The 21,721-nt window shown below is 36.4% G+C and overlaps 1 protein-coding gene across 1 annotated transcript in view; it reads left to right on the top strand.

Annotated features, from left to right (window-relative positions):
* Positions 1-20,173, top strand: part of LOC125665600 (inhibin beta A chain-like) — a 32,200-nt gene extending 12,027 nt beyond the window's left edge. The window contains exons 2-4 of the mRNA XM_048898313.2: positions 11,285-11,426; positions 12,635-12,892; positions 18,055-20,173. Coding sequence (XP_048754270.1) covers positions 11,306-11,426; positions 12,635-12,892; positions 18,055-18,887 — 1,212 coding nt within the window. The 5' untranslated portion in view covers positions 11,285-11,305 and the 3' untranslated portion in view covers positions 18,888-20,173. The remainder of the gene's footprint in view (positions 1-11,284; positions 11,427-12,634; positions 12,893-18,054) is intronic.
* The last annotated feature ends 1,548 nt before the right edge of the window (positions 20,174-21,721 follow it).

Genomic DNA, 21,721 nt, shown 5'->3' with positions numbered 1-21,721 from the left:
GACCTCATCTACCCTTGCGATGACCATACCATGATCTTGTTTATTCCTGGAGTGACCATATTGTGACATCATCTTCCCCTTTATGGAACATATGATCTCCTCATGTACTCACGGAGTGATCGTAATCGTACTATGACGTCATCAAGCCTTGAGATGACCAAATTGTGACCTCGTCTACCTCTTAAGTGTCCATATCGTAACATCGTCAACCCTTTAAATGACCTTACGCTAACCTCAGCTATCCTTGGAGTGGCCATACTGTAACCTCTTCTACCCATGGGGCGACCACGCCGGAACGCATGGACGTTTAAAGGCTATGTCACACGACTAAACCTTATCTTAGTCTTCAGTGTCAAATCGTCCCGAGAGGATCCGATGTCATTTACAACAGGATAAAATGATCAGCTGCTGGCATAGTGTATATAATCTTTTGACAAACACTGTAATTCCTACTATCCTTATCACGTAAGGTTTTAGAGGTGCTTCACGAAAATATGGAATGTGCGTCAACGAATGAATTATCAAAGATTTAAAGTGGTCATATGACATAATGCCGGAAATACCGTACTAAAATTAGATTTCATAGAGATGGTTGTTGAGTATAGGGTGGGATTTGACACTGATTGATTGAATATTGTTTAATGTCCCGCTCGAGAATTTTTCACTCATATGGAGACGTCACCATTGCCGGTGAAGGGTTGCGAAATTTAGGCCTACACTCGAAGCTTACGGTCTTTGCGCAGGGAGGGATCTTTATCCCGTCACACCTGCTGTGACACGGGACCTCGGCTTTTGCGGTCTCATCCGAAGGACCGCCCCACTTCGTCACCTCTTACGACAAGTAAGGGGGTACTGAGGACCTATTCATTCCCATGTATTCAAAGTGGTTGGAAATGTTCAAAATCTAAAGATCGATAACTGAGGCGCACGGACATACTATACTGTATCCAGGGTTATTTTCGCCCTTCTACACTTTCTGTCGATTTCACCCCGTTTTAAATTCTCCCACACACAGTTGCGTTAAAAGAGATATAATGGAGAGAACAGTTTTGCCCAGTCTTAAATCCGCCCACTGACAACACGGGCGAAAGCGACGAAAATAAAACGGGGGCGAATATTTCCCTGTACACTGTATCTCCTAATTATCGCTCGCGTAACTTAAAACAATGTTTGTTTGAAATATCTCAATCACACGGAATTACTGTACATTTTATACCGAATATTTTCGTCCCGTTTCCCGACTATTCTGCCTTCAACCTAAATGGGCAAATGAGACACATTTTTGAACGAAAGGAGACGAAATAATTTTCTTCTCTGCTTCTGGACAAAACATCCCCAATATATAGTATGTGTTACCATCTCCTATTGTATTTTAAAGAAAGAAATTTCATTTTTGAAAATACAACAAGGTATGAACTGCAACGCTTCATATACCAGCCTCCGTGGTCGAGTGGTTAGAGCATCGCACTCAAAATCACACGACCTCTCACCTCTGTCGGCGCGGGTTCGAATTCTGCTCGCGCCAGTAAGTGAGAAAGTTTCCCAGTTTACTTTCGGAAGGTCGGTGGTCTCTTCCCAGGTGCATTGTATCTGGGTTCTCTCTTCCACCAACAAAAACTGGGCGCCACCATATAACTGAAAAATTGTTGAGTGTGGCGGAAAACATCAAATCAAATCAAATCAAATCATATACCAGTATGCTTTTCATGAGGCGATGACGCGCTTTATGAAGTATGACGGGATGAAGCATCGCAGTTCATGCCCGCATGTATTTTCCAAAACGAAATTCAATTTTTTTTAATAGATGCTTTACTTTTATTCCTGTCGGAATGTCTAGACGTTTAAATAGACGTACAGATGTACTATACTTATCACGATTTCTGTTCACAACTGCATAGCATTCATGAGAAAATGGATATCATTACAATTTGTAAGTATTTAGTAATAAATTTAGGTTTTTGCACGTGTTGTACGAGAGGCGTCTCAACAGACACATCACGCGTGGTCATAACTGATCATTACGGATCTGTCATACGCTCCCTGTGGAAGCTCCGCCTAAAATTCATTTATTCACAGATACTAGTTAGTTCGAATTCAATCACACGAAAAGGTGAAGATAACGAACAGGGATTAATCTCATAACAGGATATCGAAACTTTTTATGTCTTCATTGGGGGCGTGAGTTCATGTTTGAAACAAATAGATAACTAGATACCTGAAAATGGTATTTCTTTGTTCAGTTCATTTGTTTTATATCATTACCAAACTTGTAATGATACAACCATTCTACGTTTCACACCGTATATCATGTATTAGATAAGTGGGTTCTGGGGTGTATGTGAAGTGTGAGTGGGTGTCTGATTGATAAAGAAGTGAGTGGGTCTCGGGTTGATAAAGTAGTGAGTGGGTCTCGGCTTTATATAGGAGAAAGTGGGTCTCGAGTTGATAAAGAAGTGAGTGAATCTCAGGTTGGTCAAGGAGTAAGTGGGTCTCGGGTTGATAAAGAGGTGAGTGGATATCAGGTTGGTCAAGGAGTAAGTGGGTCTGATTGATAAATAAAGAGAATCGAAGTCTTCACTATTCACAAGCCAAACAAGTTTATTGGACAAGGTCAAATTATTGAATAGTCGACAAGTGCTCTGTATTTTCAAAAATAACAATTTTCTGATGCTTACATTCCTTGGACAATTGAGCAGAAAATTTCTTTAACCCTTTAACGTCCAGAAATCGTCGGGTTTCCCTTCAAAGCTGATGTAAATATTTCAATTTGAAATCGAAGCATTTTCTAGTCACAGTTTCATAATGTAACCTATCTATCCTGAAAAGAAAAATCTTTAAGTTTATAATGATGCTGTAATGGTTGCCATGACAACGAAAATTGTCAATGAATCCTAAAACTATTTTGTTTTTACTATTTTCTCCATGTTAAATCTTATTAATTAAGTGTGCAATTCATGCAGATCCTCGAAGTCCGGGACAGACCCAAGTATCGGCCGGATACAATTCTAACTCTGTGTGCAGATATTCGATATTGTATATACATGTATCATGTAATGCAATATACATGTGTATCATTATAATTTCAAAACCATCTTGCAAAGAAGACGAGTTGCACCGACTAGCTATCTCTGAAATAGACCGCTGTGCATCAGTACAATCAATTACCAATAAAATAACGATACCAATTCATAGCACGGCCTCCATTGATTAACAGCAAGCATTTGCGACCTTTCAACACTATGATTAATTACCAAAATAGGAACTTTCTTAAGGACATAGGGCTTCATTTTAAAAAGAAACTTAAGAAAAAATTGCAAAGGAAAGTATTTTGGTCTAGTATAATTTACAGAATGCATTAATTCAAAGTGTCATTATATGAATCGAAAGCAGTGTGGGGTCATTTTTATTATGTCACAGGCTGTCTGATGTTGACACATTAAATCCCTTAATTTCTCTCGAGTGCAGCTTGTACCTGAAGTGTATATGGAAGGCAATGAACGCCGGTATGTCTTGTTCCGCCTCTGTTAAATCAAAACCCCGGAGATCAATAACGATAATTCTTTATTAATCCCTACATGACCCACAGAATAATACTACAGGACTTATAATTGGACAAGCCCTACGTCATACGAATGGTTATTAAATATTTGTTTCTTAAATTTGACATCGGGTAGTTTTCTCAAATTCAACAGTATTAAGATGCATGTTTTATCAATAGAAACTTAAAATGAATGCTTGCTGACGAAACACATATTGGATTAATCTCATAGTTATTCTGCTGACGTCATTGTCTAGTTGATTCTGGTGCAAAGGAAAACCATCCGCCGCACGCCAAATGTTGATTTTGTCATTCCTTCCAAATGGTGATTTTCAGAACTCCTAAAATGCTGAGTTTACAAAAATTAACATTTCCTACAGCTCTTTTATTTGTCCTTACGACACACTTCCCAGGTCGTTATTTCTAACGCTCATGTTCTCTCAGATTAGTTCTATCAGCTGAGAGTCTGATTGATTACAGAGTGATATTTGTTAAAGGTTGCATGTCAGTAAAACCTAGTGGAAAAAATAGAGTTGGGGGTTTTTAAGTGCGCGTATCATTTTTCCGGGCGTCCGAAGGCCACGGATGAATCTGAGAAGTCTGCAATTTAGGCATTAATGAAATATTTATTTTTCAATATCGAAATGCTTGCACAGAACGAGTTCCCAGCAATAGATTATGATATGTTTAGTTTATAGTTTTATACTGCGTGTACCCGGATTCATGTTATGCAGTCAAAACTAATAGCCTGTATACAAAGCCGGGAGTCGTTAGTGATAATATTCTGTAATTGTTTTGATTATACTTGACCTTCATCGTTATATTCTGTATGATTTATACCCCAGTAATTGACACTGGATGCAGATTGAATCAGAATTATGCCATTTTGTCTCTCTGGGCTCTGGGGCACGGATATCGAAGTTAGAAAAGGTCGAATTGTACTTCCTTGTTAAAGAAATGTTATTTTATTTCATATTTTAATTATTCCTCTTTAATAAGATAGACAGATCCCCGACATATTACAGACAGGTTACAGATAGATTGCAGATATGTTACAGACAGGTTATACACAGATTACAGACAGGTTACAGACAGATTACACACAGGTTACACACATATGACAGACAGGTTACACACAGATTACAGACAGGTTACACACATATTACAGACAGGTTACAGGCAGAGTACAGATATATTACAGACAGGTTACATATAGATTACAGACAGGTTACACATAGATTACAGACAGGTTACAAACAGATTACAGATAGATTACAAACAGATTACAGATAGATTACACACAGATTACAGACAGGTTACACACAGATGACAGACAGGTTACACACAGATTACAGACAGATTACATACAGATTACACACAGGTTACACACAGATGACAGACAGGTTACACACATATTACAGACAGGTTACACACAGATGACAGACAGGTTACACACATATGACAGACAGGTTATAGACAGGTTACAGACAGATTACAGACAGGTTACAGACAGATTACAGACAGGTTACAGACAGAGTACAGATATATTACAGACAGAGTACAGATAGATTACAGACAGGTTACACACAGATTACAGATATATTACAGACAGGTTACAGATAGATTACAGACAGGTTACAGATAGATTACAGACAGGTTACAGATAGATTACAGACAGGTTACAGATAGATTACAGACAGGTTACAAATATATTACAGACAGGTTACATATAGATTACAGACATGTTACAGACAGCTTATAGACAGATTACAGACATGTTACAGATAGATTACAGACTGGTTACAGATAGATTAGAGACAGATTACAGACAGATTACAGACAGGTTACAGACAGATTACAGACAGGTTACAGACAGATTACAGACAGGTTACAGGCAGATTACAGACAGGTTACACACAGATTACAGACAGGTTACACACAGATGACAGACAGGTTATAGACATATTACAGACAGGTTATAGACAGGTTACAAACAGATGACAGACAGGTTACACACAGATTACAGACAGGTTACAGATTATGTCATGACATTGTTTACAGATCACTCGGTGTAGTTTATGTATACTGGCAAACAAATTACAAAATATTGTCTTGTCTTGATTATTTAATGGAGAAATACTGTAGGAAATGATAGCAACTTACTGCTGATAACCGAAACAACAACAACAAAACGAAAAAAGCAAAGAGCGTCATCCCATTCTCAGAATCTGTTCACAACCAGTATACCGTACTTTCAGTGCGTAATAGCCTTTGTTCACAATAAAGCGTAGTGCTATGTCTCATCTCCTGGGAACAGAAAGTATATACAATGTAGATTGCCATTTTTACCCCCACCCTCTTCTCCGAGTCCCAAGACTGACTCACCAGACCTACCAATAAATATGCAATCGCTGCACTTAGTCCGACACGCCATACGGGACTATTTTTACCCTTTTCATCAACTTGCAACAATACAGAAATGTGGCATCAACAGTCAAGAAGTTTTTTAAAAACCGCTTCTAGCCATGTCAACGTTTAAACTGAATCTGCACGTACAAGTACTACTGGTGTTTAAACTGAATCTACACGTACAAGTACTACTGGTGTTTAAACTGAACCTCCACGTACAAGTACTACTGGTGTTTAAACTGAACCTCCACGTGCAAGTACTACTGGTGTTTAAACTGAATCTCCACGTACAAGTACTACTGGCGTTTAAACTGAACCTCCACGTACAAGTGATACTGGCGTTTTAACTGAGCCTCCACGTACAAGTGATACTGGTGTTTTAACTGAGCCTCCACGTACAAGTGATACTGATGTTTAAACTGAACCTTCACCTACAAGTGATACTGGTTAAAAGACATGTAATTAACATGGTCACAATATGTGAGATTCGTTCAAAAACAAAAAACTAAGAAAAACAAGTTTAGTTCAGCTTATTGAGAGTAATCAATGTCGTATAAATATATGGGTCTAAGCACAATGTACCATAATAACCGATAAACGCATCGGGAGTATTAATAATCTTTAGGGATTTACCACTCTTTAATTTAAACTTCTTAATTCACACATTGATCTCTGAATTAAACACATACATGTATTTAAAGTAATTAACATTGATTTGATTAATTTTTAGTTAATCAAATCACGTGCATAGATTCTTATGGTGTTGATACCTGGAAGAAGAAATAAGACACCAGGTTCATCATTTTAGAGGCTTCAGTATACTACAAAAGTACACTACCATTTGTCATGACCGAATTTACAATTTTTATGAATGAAGAGCTAAATATTGAACCCTGAAATTTATTCGTTTTATCTACATTGCTTAATCTTAAACTACACAAAACCCGTGGTACTGTATTTATTCAGCAATATCAAACGGTTCATGTAAGATTGAATACGGGAGAAATATGTTTATTTATCAAAGTATTCGTCAAATATTACTTAACAGCTTAGAATCCATTCGTCGCTTTGTTTCTTTTGTTTTACATTTGTCTCTCTGGCAATTTGCGTCGATGTATAAGACTAAAAGAGGAGTTCAATTAATCTCAATAAATCTGCACTTAAAAGTTCAATCGTAATCCTTGTAAAAACGACAAGGCAAAGATCTGGGAAATAAATTACAACTAGATCTAGCCCCGAAGGAAACCGGTTCGGAACCTTCCGAGTACAAGGTGCATGGAGAGTATTAAGAATGAAAGGTAAATTCTTCCTGATTCATTGTGTTCTGCTAGTGAAACCTATCCCAGCTTGTCAATTGACATTAAACATATATATGTACTCTTGAAGCGAAAGACAAAAAGAGGGTGTGCACGTGCAATCTGCTGTTATTTTCCTGTACACGATGACCCGGTGCTATTAATTACGACTTTCAAAAATATTTCCGAACAAGAATTTAATTTCAGAAAATTTCATCTCCAGGTAATTCTTGTGGTGCAAGTACATTTGTCAGGTTACGCCGCGGTGCATGTTAACACGTTTGTCGATCACCAACAAATCTGTATCAGAGGACACCGAGTCTCCGCTATCCTTACCATTAATTAACTGTTAATTAATTTGCTCCATCCTTCCTCATTAAGCAAACTACCTACTCGCTAGACAGAGGAATTCAAATTGACCACAGTTTGAAATAAGTGTCAGTCTTCCGAGTGTATCTGGATATGGAGTTGTTCTGACTAGACTGTCCGTACAGAGATGAATTAAGTGCAGATCTACCCCCTTTTCTACATCCAGAGGTCTCCATGCTAACTAGGTTCACAATTGTCTGAAAAATGCAATCGTGTGGTTCCGTTTTGTGTAAGGTAGGTACTGTTTATTGTTTGGTATCTGTATGTGAAAGTACTTCAAAACGATCTTAATAATAGTACGTTACATATATTGTGTTTTGGTTGTAATCTACGGGCACCTGCATGTGAATTATTTAATTCTATAAGGTAACACATATCGCCGCATCCGTTAAACGTATAAATAACATATCTGTTAGTTAAATCTAAGAACGAATAAAATTGTATTTTTATAGAAATATTGCATACAATACCAAGACAGATTAAAAGATGTGTTGCAATTTTGTTTTCGAGCAATGAAGTTTCTACTGGTTCAGTTGAATTAAAAAGACAAATAAGTTGCGTTTCGTAACTTTAGACAATTTTATTAGCAGCGTCTCCCCATTAGCACATGTACATAAATCCAACACATTGCCGCTCTGTCGTACAAGGGTCCCGGTGTGAGGTCTCGATAAAAGGAAGCAATTTTCGGATTCTTACAAACAGAGAAACATTGTTATTGGTTAAAAATATTTGAAAAACATGTTACATATGCTAACACTCGTATCATAAAGCTGTAATTCAAATGTTTAAATTTTCGTTGTGAAGGAAAACATGTGGGATAATCATTTTCATTTCAAATGGACACGTGATTATTTTTGTGTGTGTTTATTAATGTTAAGAATGTTACACTGGAGGAAAAGTATGTATGTTGCAGAGCTTGGATCTCATCAAATTACGCTATATTGGACAAAATAATTTAAACCAGTTTAGTCTGTGTAAATTCACAGGCGGAGAACACATCCAGCTCTCATTTACGTACATGGGGGTGTGAGGACACTACTATAGTCTTTCACAGTGTTTGAAACGCGCTGTAAAATTAGCTAAACATACAGGGTTGACCACTTGTAAAGGTTAACAGACCTACCAGCCCCGAGAAAACAACTGCTTTTTTAAAAATCACTTTTATTTCTATCTACTTACGGACCTAATTCGTTTGTACTATATAGATTTTATTCAAATTTTGATATATGGTAAAATATGCATTAATGGATTTAAAATCATGAAGAAAGACATATGATAATCAACTTTGATTTGTGAGGGGGTGTTTCGGAAGTAGGCTGGGAAAACTTCGTAATTTCAAAGAGAGAAAAAATTGAAAATCCCTCTTTGCAATTTAAAAAAAATTAACTTAAACTTAAAAAACCAACAATAGGCTTTTAATCCAAATCGAAATAGAGGCTGATAGCAAGAAGATATTAATGTTAAAACTTATAAGAAAAAAATATAGGTCGGCAGCCTAAATGTTTCGGGGGAGCATGCTAAAGGGTGAATTTTGACCAATTTTAAAGGAAAATGTGATATCAAACAAGAAAACGATAAGTTATTTTACATTAGGTTTGATATGTTTCCTTTACACCAAATAATCAAATGGATTTCGGAAAAAAACTTTATCATATATATAAGTATTAAATCATCGTGTAATATTCCATTCTTTTATTTCGTAGTGCATACGTACTACGATTTATACGGCTTATGCACAGAACCACGAAATCCGTCGTCCTGAAAGCGATTGTGTGATTAGTGCTCAGCTCCCATAACTTCGACCCTGATCATAATTTTTTTTTCAAAAAAGACGAGGTCTGTCCCTCAGTTTGTTATCGGTACGATAATAAATTTAATTCTTTTAAATTTTTCACGGAAATTTTCACACGTCCGGTCGCGGGCGTATATACCAAGAAATGTGGTCGCCCGTAGCAAATGTATGCGTCTCGGACGGTCGGGCGCACGGTTATTTCAAACATTGACTTTCAGATTATAGAATTTACGTATCTTATTCATTACTCCCTATCGAGAAAATTTTTAATCTTTAACGACAGATTATTTCTTAATTTTGTCTTCATTTTAAAATTCAATACAAATTGCTTATTACTCAATTTACTGATATGTTTACACTAAATTTCTAACTATGTTTTCTTACTACTAAGCCTACGACATCACAGTGTATGCAGAGTTTGATGGTCCCTTCTATTCCTGGCTGTATTAATCCGCGCTGACATTTACTTATTGAACTCACTTGTGTACGTGGATGCACCCTCAATGTTAATGGGTGTCAGGGAATAGTTATAAATGTCAAAATCATGAACGTCAAGTAAAAATTCTCCACATTGTGTGTTGCTGTTTTTTCTTCATGACTTTCAGGTATGAAAGTCTTAAAACTTATTTTTTATCAACTACCTATTTAGATTCTAACAAGTATAAACTGGTTGTTTTTAATTATCAAACACAAAAAAACCCCACCAAAACACCCCACCTTTTACCTATCGAATACAATCGGATGTCAAATGTCAAATCTCATTTAATTTCATTTAAAGTAATTCCACCCTCCTGTGATGTCATCAGATTTTGCAAAATCAATGATTTATTTACATTTATGCGTGATAGGAACATGAATTTTGTTGGAGTCTTTTCCGATAGTTATTGTAAAAAATCTTGTTAAAAATAAATTATTTTAAAAGTCTTAGTTATAAATGAATAATCAATGATACGTTTTAAATTATTGAATCCAAGGGCAATAACTCTGTTTCTATTGATTTCTTTATCAAGTCTATTATGCGATAGATTTCCTTTATTTTTACAGACATTTTATATATTTTTGGGAAGATACAGTTTCATGAAATTGTTATGAATGCTACTATATCGTCATAACCAGTTTGTATGAAATTTTGATAACGCTGTTTAAGGAAAATTGCAATTTTCTGACGGTGATATATGATTCTGTTTATGTACGTCTCGTATCTTAAAAAGTGTTATGCCATATGTATTTTATTTGATAATTTGTTAGTTTTAACTCTAATGAATGGAAATAAATACATTTTTCAAACTTGTATCAGATAAAACTGCGAGTATGGAGTTACCTTAATTATATTTATATTACAGATCGCATTTTCCTAGCTAGCTCGATTCACAGACTTCGCCTAAAATCCAAATCCGTTCATATTGACCATGAACAGCTCAAAAGTGCTGCTCAATTCTTTGTTTTATCGGTGCATTCCTCTTCTTACCCTTGTAAAGCACCTTAGAGTAATTTGTTTTATATACATGTAAGGCGCTATATCGATTTTATTATTCTGATCTTTATCCTAATTACTGCATGTGCATGTACATTAAGTGTGATCTTTTGAAATCTTTTATCCTTTTCTAACTGTATCGTCATTGTAACCTGAAACCCTCTATCAATGTTAAGAACATAATGGTGGTGGACTAGCTAGACAAACTCGTACGAGTGTTTATTTAATGAAACACATTGCAACTCCAGTATGGATTCAGGGAATCCATTACCATTTACCACAGTGCGGAGTATAGTATGATACATGTATGTACATACGTGTACACACTAAACAAATTTTATTTAAGACCAACATAATTTTAATTATGTAACAAGTATTGAATAACAATTCTTTCTTTATTTATATAGGTCTATTAAAGACAAGGGACCATGTGCTTTTTAATCCCCTTAACCATCTCCAACACAGCGTTATGGGTCATCATATCCATCCTATCTGTACAATTTTATTACACAAAGGAGTTTTCATGGCCACAGACTAAAAAACAAACAGGTAGGTATTGTTACTCTTTATTTATATATTTAAATTAATTCTTCAGATTATGTGGATAAAAGTTATCTTGTGATAGATCTTAATATCAAAATGAAAAAGTGAAGATAATGAACAATCTCGCAATTCCTATGAGGAATGCAAAATTAGGAGTAGGGCAAACATGGACCCCTGGATACTAGTATACTAAAGGCGGGGTCAGGTGTGTAGGAGTAGTAAGCATTCCCTGTCGACTGGTCACATCCGCCGTGAGCATCAGGTAAACGGAGTACTCCGTAGTCAAAATTAGTATGTAAAGAACAGCCTAACAATTGACATGAAACACGTCAGAGCACATTCGACTTAATGACGGGTTGTATTTGTAAATTACATCGTTATACAATGTAACGGCCATAGAATTTGCGAAATGTTGACTTTAAACGAGACTGTTGAAACCCCTGTAACGCCATCTATACAGTATCCTGCCTCGATTTTTAAAAAAAATGATCATACGCAGAACATGCTCATATGTATCGGATCAGTTGAGAGACATAATGATATATTGCTACATATATGTACATGTAAATATGGGAAGTTGACGATGGAGAAACTAAATTCATCTCCTTTGCCATGAAGATGAGTTGTTAATTTGCAATTAACATCTATGTTTAGTGATAATAATGTACGGAATTTCGTTATGATGTCTATGAAGTTATATAATGTTGGGAAACATTTGTTGAAATGAAACCCATACAAATATGTTTATATTGTACCTTCAGTTATCAATCTGGTGCTAGCGGCATATCGATATCAGTGCAAAATTATTCAATAGAACGAAACGCGGTATACAAACTAACAACACCGATTGTAAAATGGTCGGTTGGTTGTATATTGTTTAACGTTCGAGAATATTTCACTCATATGGAGACGTCACCATTCCCGGTGAAAGGACTGTAAAATATAGGCCTATTATCGGCGCTAACGGCCTTTAAGCAGGAAGGGATCTTTATCGTGCCACACCTGCTGTGACGCGGGGCCTCGTTTGTTGTGATCTCATCTAAAGCACCGCCCCATTTAGTCGCCTCTTATGACAAGCAAGGGGTACTGAGGGCTTATTCTAACCCGGATCGATTGTAAATGGACAAATTAAACAATTATGTTTGTGCCGAATAAGAATGCTTACACCTTATTAATATGAACACCTAACCTGTAAAATTTTACTAATATTATAGCAGATTTTAACCTCACACCTGCAGGGAGACAGTCGGGCATTAGAAGCATAAATCTAAAACCAAAGATCTGGAAAGATCAAATAAAACGCCGAATTTGTGAAATTATTCGATGTGATAACAGAGGTGGACAGGCGAGAAAGGACACAGCACCCGGCATCATTTTCACACCTATAAAACCGCCAGATTTCGATAAAAAAGAGGTGGAGAAAGTCACGCCCCCTGTGATCAAACCAAAACCAGTGTTCTCAAGTCCAGCAGGCAAGTGTTCCATAAAATTATCTAAAATTAGATACCTATCAATAATCCGTGTTTTGATCATGTTAAATTTACAAGATATGATCCATCTTTCCGGACCACCATACTGGGGTAAACTGATTCCAGATCACGTGGTTTCTGAAATTGATGATGCCAATGTATTGGCGCACGTTGTCTATGGAAAGTCACAGACAAAACTGCGTACATAGATATAATATCAACGTATGTTTGAAATTTTGATAATCAAATTCATTATCTTATAAACGTGTACCTAAAAATGGATATATAATTATAGTTTTATGATTATTACAGTAACTTGAACTGAAGAGTTCGATCACGTATCGTTGAAAAGCACGGATCCTCATATCAAACTCGACTCTTCGCGTCTCGTTTGGTATGCTGATCCGCGCCTTTCGACTTGACGCGATCCGCCTCGCTGTAGTAATGAAATAATTATATGTCAAAGATTAATATCATGTGATGAACTGGCATATCAAGTGACATCATCCTCTACTGGCAGCCATTTTACATGTAGTACTTAAAATGAGGATGAAAGTTGACAAAAACATGCAGTAAAATTACTAATCATTTAGTAATATCATACCCAAAGCCCAGTAGCACTGATATGGACAAGAGAACTTCGCTCCAGTCATCGTAACAATGTAGTTTTTCCAGCTCATCGATTGGGTGTTTTTTAGCCGCTTTAAATATACTACGACCTGTGACAAGACCCCAGACAGTCAACTCTCAAAATTAACGAAGTTCGTCTATTTACGTAACCATGTTAAATTACCAGTTCCGTTCATTTTTGTTCGAAGGTTTCCTCTATCTCTTTCAGTGCAAATAGGGCTATGATAATAGTTTAAAGGTATGTATTGACACAAATGTAGTGTTGACGAAAACACGGAGAAGTTATCTTGCGCCCAAAATAATTGCGCTAAGTGAAGGGTTTGATAATTACTGGATTTGGAGTTGTTTAGTCTCCCCAGAGAGCTACAGACTTGTACAAATGTAGCTAACGTTATTGTTAGACGTTGTGTTTAAATCCTGGTCGACAAAAAAAAACCATATCATTTGAACAAATTTTAAACGATGTAAGAAGATGAATAAAGATAACAAACAGTGATCAATCACACAAAGACCGTAAAATTGAGAGCAGGGCACTAATGGACCCCTGGGACACACCCAGATGTTTCCAGGAGGAGCCAGGACCACCCGCTGACCGGCCATATCCGGTATGACCCCACATCCGGATCAGACAATGTGCGGTCTAATTCACTTTCTAGCGAACCACCTAACAATCGGTATGAAACACGTCAGACAGCATTCGACCCAATGACAGGTTGTATGTGTAAATTAGATCACCTTAACGGCCATAGAACTGGCGAAATACCGACTATAAACGAGACCACAGAAACCCCTGTAATATCTTGTGTTATATCATAAATATCGTTTGACATCTTATTGCATTTCATTCAGAAATACCGGTATATCATCATGAAATGGATTTATATGCAACAAGCACAGCCTACAGCCTGTAATTCAACTGACATTTAACATAGTATACCTGAAAGTTATTCCCATATTTTTATCGATGACAATTTTAGTAAATTAATGCCTGTTAAGTTCAGTATATTAACTGACCTGTTTGTTTGTATTATTATGAGACGGTATTTATTCAAAATCAGCTACATACTAGTTAGAAGAATTATCTTGCTATGACCTTCAACTCGACATTTAGATACACCGTCGACGTTTTATCCATTAACTATACTCACTTTCATTCATTCATAGTTTCGATATATCCCAGTACACTCGAAATCAAAGATACTTGATAGTTTTCCACTTCTACTCCATATTTGGATATTTTATTGAACATAGGCGTTAACAGCGAACTAATAATTCTACTTTATGACAAACTCGATGATTTCAGCTTCCCCATCGTCAACTTCCCGTCAGTCCACTTGCGCATGCCTATGGTGTTGTTTCGATATGTCAGTGCATGTCTGGGGTGTTTCATACCACGTGTTGGCCGTTCTTTACATACTGATTTTGATTATAAATTACTCCGTTGATAGAGGGCACATGGCGTGGGCGGGTGTGACTGGTCAGCGAATATTACTTGTTCCAAAGAGGCTTCCCACCTTTAGTGTGTCCAATCCAGATCTCTCTCGATCTCTCTCTCTCTCTCTCTCTCTCTCTCTCTCTCTCTCATTTTTTATAGGATTTATGAGATTGACTACGATTTGTTATTTTCACTGTTTCGTACGTAGTTATATGAGCTTTTGGAAGGATCCCGTTTCACGATAGACAATAATGCTGGAATAAAATACACTGAACAATCCCCATTTCATGGATCCTGTAGCTGTCATCTCAATACCAGTACTATAGTACTACAGTGTCCTAAACCTAGACTCCGACATTTTGTTTCCACATCCGTATTGACAGGTGTTAATGCAAATTCTTAAATATACGCGAGGAATTTATCATCGAGTAATTTCGCGAGAAATATCACTCACAAAATAAAATTACTCGCTCTTATTTCTACATTGCTAAATTACACGACTCTTGATCAACAGAGCGCTTGCGAATTTATGTTATCGCGATTGATGCACAATACTTGACCTTTAGTATGTCCCCAAAAGAACATTTCCACTACATATGTCATACAGAACTATATATATTTTCAAAATCTTCCCCATGAGCCAATTTTCCCTCTATTTGAATGAAACTAACACCATTTTGATCAGAAATATCAGAAGTAACAGTCATAATTTAGAAAAGAAATGTTACGATGAAATATTGCAGAGAGATAACAGTTTATTCATAATGCTGATTTTTTATTCCAAAATTACACGTACTTATATAAAGAGTAAATACTCTCAAATTAAACTTCGTTTAAGAATTGTCATATCTTTACAATAGATTATTGCATAATTATGTTGAATTTATTAGACGATAATGTGAATACTTCTGCGATCAGTACCTTTCATTTCATCAAAATTGATCAAGAAATGCGTTCAGGAAAATTGTTTGAAAATATATGATTTTGTATGAAATAATTTTATATAGAGGAAATTCTCTTTGGAAACATACTAATAGGGCAAGTACTATATTCGAGTCATTTCGCGATATCAATTACTCGCGTAAAATAAGGGATCTATGGTACTGTGCATTTAACTATTACAACCAATCCACACAGATGAAAATAATTTAGATTTAAAGGGACTGATTCACGATTATTGATAAAAATACTTTTCATTTTTGATGGTAAACATTAAAAATATAACTTATTTAATATTGACAGCCAAAATCTTGACCTTCTGAATGCAAGAATGAATTAAAGCAATATTTTAGCCTTAAATCTGTGTTATGTAAACAAAGACTCGAGTCTTTTTATGTATACAAACAAACAAGTGAAATATTGATTTTGTAATATAAAGCATCTTAATTTTGCATAGTCACAAATTTTAACTTTTAGATGACACATTTGCCCCCCAAATGCTCAAAATGTGGAAGATACATGTATAATAAACTTACATCGATAACCATTTCTTTTGAAAATTTCATTAACAATAACATACCGCAATCTTTGTTTACAAAACAAACAATAAACTCTCTAAATTGAGCTTCTTTGATAATGTACAGCCTTAATTTTTATGTGAACTCTTTTAAACACATTAGACAGTAAATTTTGATCATTAAAAGTGAAAAAGAAATTTTTGGGGAAAATCGTGAATCAGTCCCTTTAATTACCCTATTCATTTTATTTTAATTTACCCCTAAAATCGTTAATTTTACACCATTCATATGACTATTTGTGTTACTTAATGACGTCAACACTTAAAGATTTATGCATGAACTAGATATTGAAAAATCTATATATTTTTTTTATATAATTACTATTAAAGTTTGTATTTTAAACTCCCATTAGCGGGGTTGTTTGTGGAACATTGGATTATATTTAGCTTTCATATTCCATTTTTATTTAGCTATCGGTGTTGATAAAGATATTGGTAATCCATGTATAATTACATCCTTTCTCTCCACTGTATCCAATAAAGAAATATTCATATATACAGTATACATTAGCTGCAATAATGTAGCCCTCTCCGATATTTTTCTTGGGGTGGGGGGTAGAGGGCTACAACTCCTTAGGATCTCCGTAATGGTATAAATTGACAACCTGCAACTTACGACTTGTGAGGATCTATTCTACTGTTTTCAACAATTTCGGTATATTCTAATTTCTCGATTCATATTTGTTCACCATGGTTGATGTACTGAAGTTTCAACTTCCGATTGTTAAGTTATTTGCATATGCCATATAAGGTAGTATTTACATCAATGGACAAGTACGGAGGAAAAAGCTATTATGTCGGTATTAAAAAGGTTTAGATTTAATATCAAGTTTAAAAATGAATAGCAGAATGTAAATTCTTTCCGCAACCAAATGATTTTCCTTTCTTTGTCGGAGTGGCTCGAGTAACTACATTTTCGCGCAAATTGTCAATGTTTAGGTTTTTCAGTAAATCCACCTACGAGATCTCGCGATAACAAGTATGACGGAGCAGACGAAGAATTTAGCATGCTGTACATGATGTTTAATGAAAAACACCTTTATTAGAAATGCCCAAGCACAAAGTTGGTACTCCTTTTGGTGTAAACAACATTTGAGACTAATACACGGAGTTTATTATCGGTTATTCATAGAATTATTTTGCATCATTACGGAGATCCTTTGGAACTGTAGCCTTATCCCGAAAACGTCAGAAGGAAAAAAAAAACCAACTCGGATAGGGCTACATTATTGTAGCTAAGTATACATGTATATGATTGGTTGATTATATATTGTTTAACGTCTCTCGAGAGAGAATATTTCACTCATATGGAGACGTCACTAATGCCGTTGCTCTGAGCTTATGCCCTTTGAGCAGGGAGGAATCTTTATCGTGACACACCTGCTGTGACACGGGACCTCGGTTTTTGTGGTCTCATCCGAAGAACCGCCCTATATAGTCGCCTCTTACGACAAGCAAGGGGGTTCTGAGGACATATTCTAAGTCGTAAGATCAAAGAAATGATATTACGTATATATTCGTGTAAACAGTGTAGAGATACAGAGGAGACTGATAAATCATTAAATAGGTTGTGTCTATTTTTAGAAACCACAATGGACCCAAAGTGTATGACGTTTAGAGTTCCCGATGAGTACTTGGAGGAGGGTGTTGATATACTTGGAGCAGATATTTACATCTATTTCAAAGTTAAAAAACGTCGTAAAAGAACAAGACGGGTTGTCTTAAAAGTATTTTCTCTACTATCCGGAACTAAACGAAAGACGACTGTCGCCAAATTAAAAGTTCGGCCAAGTGACACAGCATGGTATAAAGTGTCACTTCCGCTATCTGTGATGAAAAGTGTGGAAAACCGGAACAACAGAACGCTATCTATGTGCATAGACTGTAAACGATGCAACAGCCGAACGAAGATAACATTTCCGTTAAAAACTCATCCATCACGTCGAAAACGGAAGAAGACTAAGAAAAATAAAGGAAAAGGCAATAAAAGGAAACAGAGACACACAAAGAAGAAAAAGAAGCAAAAGAAATTGAGAGTTCATAGGCCATTTCTTATATACCGATTTAGGCATAACCATCGATCTAAACGATTTATACATAATTGTTCCTCAGTATCGGATACTCAAAAATGTTGTAGGCATGAAGAATTTGTGTCATTTTCTGATCTGGGATTTGATCAAGATATTCTTTTCCCTGCCGGGGTGTCGTACTCAGTATGTATGGGGACCTGTGACAGCGGTATTTCTCAAAGGTCTACTAATTATACCAACCCTTTGGATACTGACCTTAGTGCTAGAGCACCTGTTTGTGACGTAACGGACTCAGAAGAAACTAGCACATTCATAGTATTGCGCAATCGAATTGGAATTTTGACAATGAAGAATGGAAATGTTTTAAATTGTGGATGCAGTATATAATATATGCACGATTAGTATGATTAATTCAATAACTGTTGGAGGCTGTGCCTTTAATTTCTGCTTGCTTTCACATCCGTTTACATCAAAGTAATGATTATATGTTTCTATTTCATACAGAGTTTGACTTTTACATTGTTTTACGTACATGTGATGTACAGGCATGTATATACATACATTATACATATACTTAGTCAAATCAAAAATCCATTTGATATTAAATGTGTTCAATTCAAATCAAGAAATGGCAATATATAATGAGCATTGTCAATTGTACTGATTAGTGGACTTTGAAGTTTTTATTATTATTTCGTTTTATACATTCTGATTGATTGATTGTTTATGGTTTTACGCCGTTTTGGCAATACTTCTACATTCCAATATCGCACACATTCTGAAAAACGCACATAAATGATAGGGTGAAACGATACAGTACCTTCTCGATTCGATTCGATACTTTAGTCTCGATTCGATGATTTTTTATTCGATACAATAGCATGTTCCAAATTCTTTATAATGCTTAGATTTTTTTATGTTTATTGTAATTATTGTTGTCTGCAGATAAATTCTACATAATATAAAAACGTTTAACATAAAGCAACACTCTTATCACTTGTCCTAAAGCCGAACTGTCACTATACCCAGGATTTATACATTGAGGGTGCATTTTTCAACTCGACTGTGTCGATTTTGGTACAGCAAAGTTTACTCGTTCGTTGATTGGGCAATATTCAATTCCATTGGCCAATCAGAAACCGTGTTATCAAAAACAATGTATGCTATGATTCTAGAACCGTATCGAACTGAAGCAGACCCGGAATAAATCGAACATCGAATCGAGACCTCTACATCGCGATTCGGCCGCATCGCGATGTATCGTTTCACCCCTAATAGATGATTGCAGTGAACTCCTAAATAAGCATAACTGCCTTCATTGAAGAAATATTGAAAATAATTCAATATCTTTTCGATACGAAGAAATATTTTATATCAAGCACAGAAACATTCACTATATTCTAATACCCACTTCCGCCCGTCCAGGGTTGTACTCAAGACCTGCGGAACCAACTCTCCTAACATCGTGTGATCAGCGTGCTAGACTCATATCAAAACTTGCTTTCGATGACGATGGGATTCTCACCACACTGTCACTCGCTACACGATCATTGATAATGAAAAAGGGATACAGTTACTTGACGTAAGTCTAAGAGGGCCATACAAGATACACACTGCATTTAGAATATCTGTACTTATAAATCAACAAAGTATGCCAATAAAATCTGAAAAGCTTGCTCCAGAGTTACTGCTTGCACCTTTAATATCGTATCATATATGGAGTGAAGTTCCAAAGCTATTATATATAATAGAATATGACTTGATCAGTGAATATCGTAAAATTAATTAAAATCCTACTTACATTTTCGATAAACTAACCTGAAATAGGAAAATAAGAGTACAGTGGCGGATCTAAGCCAGTTTTGCTAACGACAACTTTAAGATTGGTTGATGTTTTCCGCCACACTCAACAATTTTTCAGTTATCTGGTGGCCCAGGTTTTATTGGTGGAAGAGAGAACCCAGATACAATGTACCTGGGAAGAGACCACCGACCTTCCGAAAGTAAACTGGGAAACTTTCTCTCTTACCGGCGCGAGCGGGATTCGAACTCGCGCCGACAGAGGTGAGAGGCCGTGTCAACTTCAGATAATACGATAGGAAGCACATGTCTATCCGCTGTTTATCAATGCTTGATTTTGATCTTACAGAAGAAACAAGAGGTACTGTGAGCAATGCTCACTAAGAATACCCCCCGCTAACCCCAATCTCCCAAAGGGTGTTGGTAATAGGTATAAACTACCTCTTTTCTGAGTGTAAAAAACAAATGGCATGACAAACCGAACCATATTGCTACTTCGATGTCCAGTGCGCGTGACCTTTGACATTTTGACCCCAAAATCGATAGGGAACATCTTCATCCCATGGGTAGTCCATATGTATGATATGGTGACTGTAGGTGGAAAGGATAACGCTTTATAGCCCGGAAACCATATTGCTATTTCGATGTCCAGTGTGCTTGACCTTTGACCTTTTGACCCCAAAATCGATAGGGAACATCTTCATCCCATGGGTAGTCCATATGTATGATATGGTGACTGCAGGTGGAAAGGATAACGCTTTAGAGCCCGGAAACCATATTGCTACTTCGATGTCCAGTGGGCTTGACCTTTGACCTTTTGACCCCAAAATCGATAGGAAACATCTTCATCTCATGGTAGTCCATATATATGATATGGTGACGGTAGGTGGAAAGGATAATGCTTTAGAGTCCGGAAACCATTGCGTCTACAGACGGACAGACAGACAGACGGACAACCCGATTCCAGTATACCCCCCCCCCCCCCCCCCACACACACACAACTTGTTGCGGGGGGTATAATAAGTTTTGATAACTGTTGAATAAACAAGATATGCCTGTTCGTTTCACATAATTCATGTAACCAATCGCACATTTTCGGGTCTTTCCGATAAGTCGAACAGTTGAGATTGGTTTACAACATGATCAGCATAAGATTGTGTACATGTAGGTGTTCAGTGTTAGTTATGCAATGATTACAACCGATTCGATACGCAAGAACTTGTTCTGCGTATGCAGTTTTTATATCGAGGCAGCCTACTGACAAACAAGTTGTAAGGGTTTCAACAGTCTCGTTTAAAATCAGCATTTCGCAAATTCTTTGTCGTTATAAAATGTAACGATCAAGTTTGCCAATATAGCCTATCATTGGGCCAAATGATGTCTGAAGTGTTTCATACCAATTGTTCGTCCGTTCTTGACAC

The sequence above is a fragment of the Ostrea edulis genome, chromosome 10 (genome assembly GCF_947568905.1).
Source record: "Ostrea edulis chromosome 10, xbOstEdul1.1, whole genome shotgun sequence".
NCBI classification, from domain to species: domain Eukaryota; kingdom Metazoa; phylum Mollusca; class Bivalvia; order Ostreida; family Ostreidae; genus Ostrea; species Ostrea edulis.
Note: the sequence above shows the minus strand (reverse complement) of the source record. Positions and strands in the feature narration are given on the sequence as shown.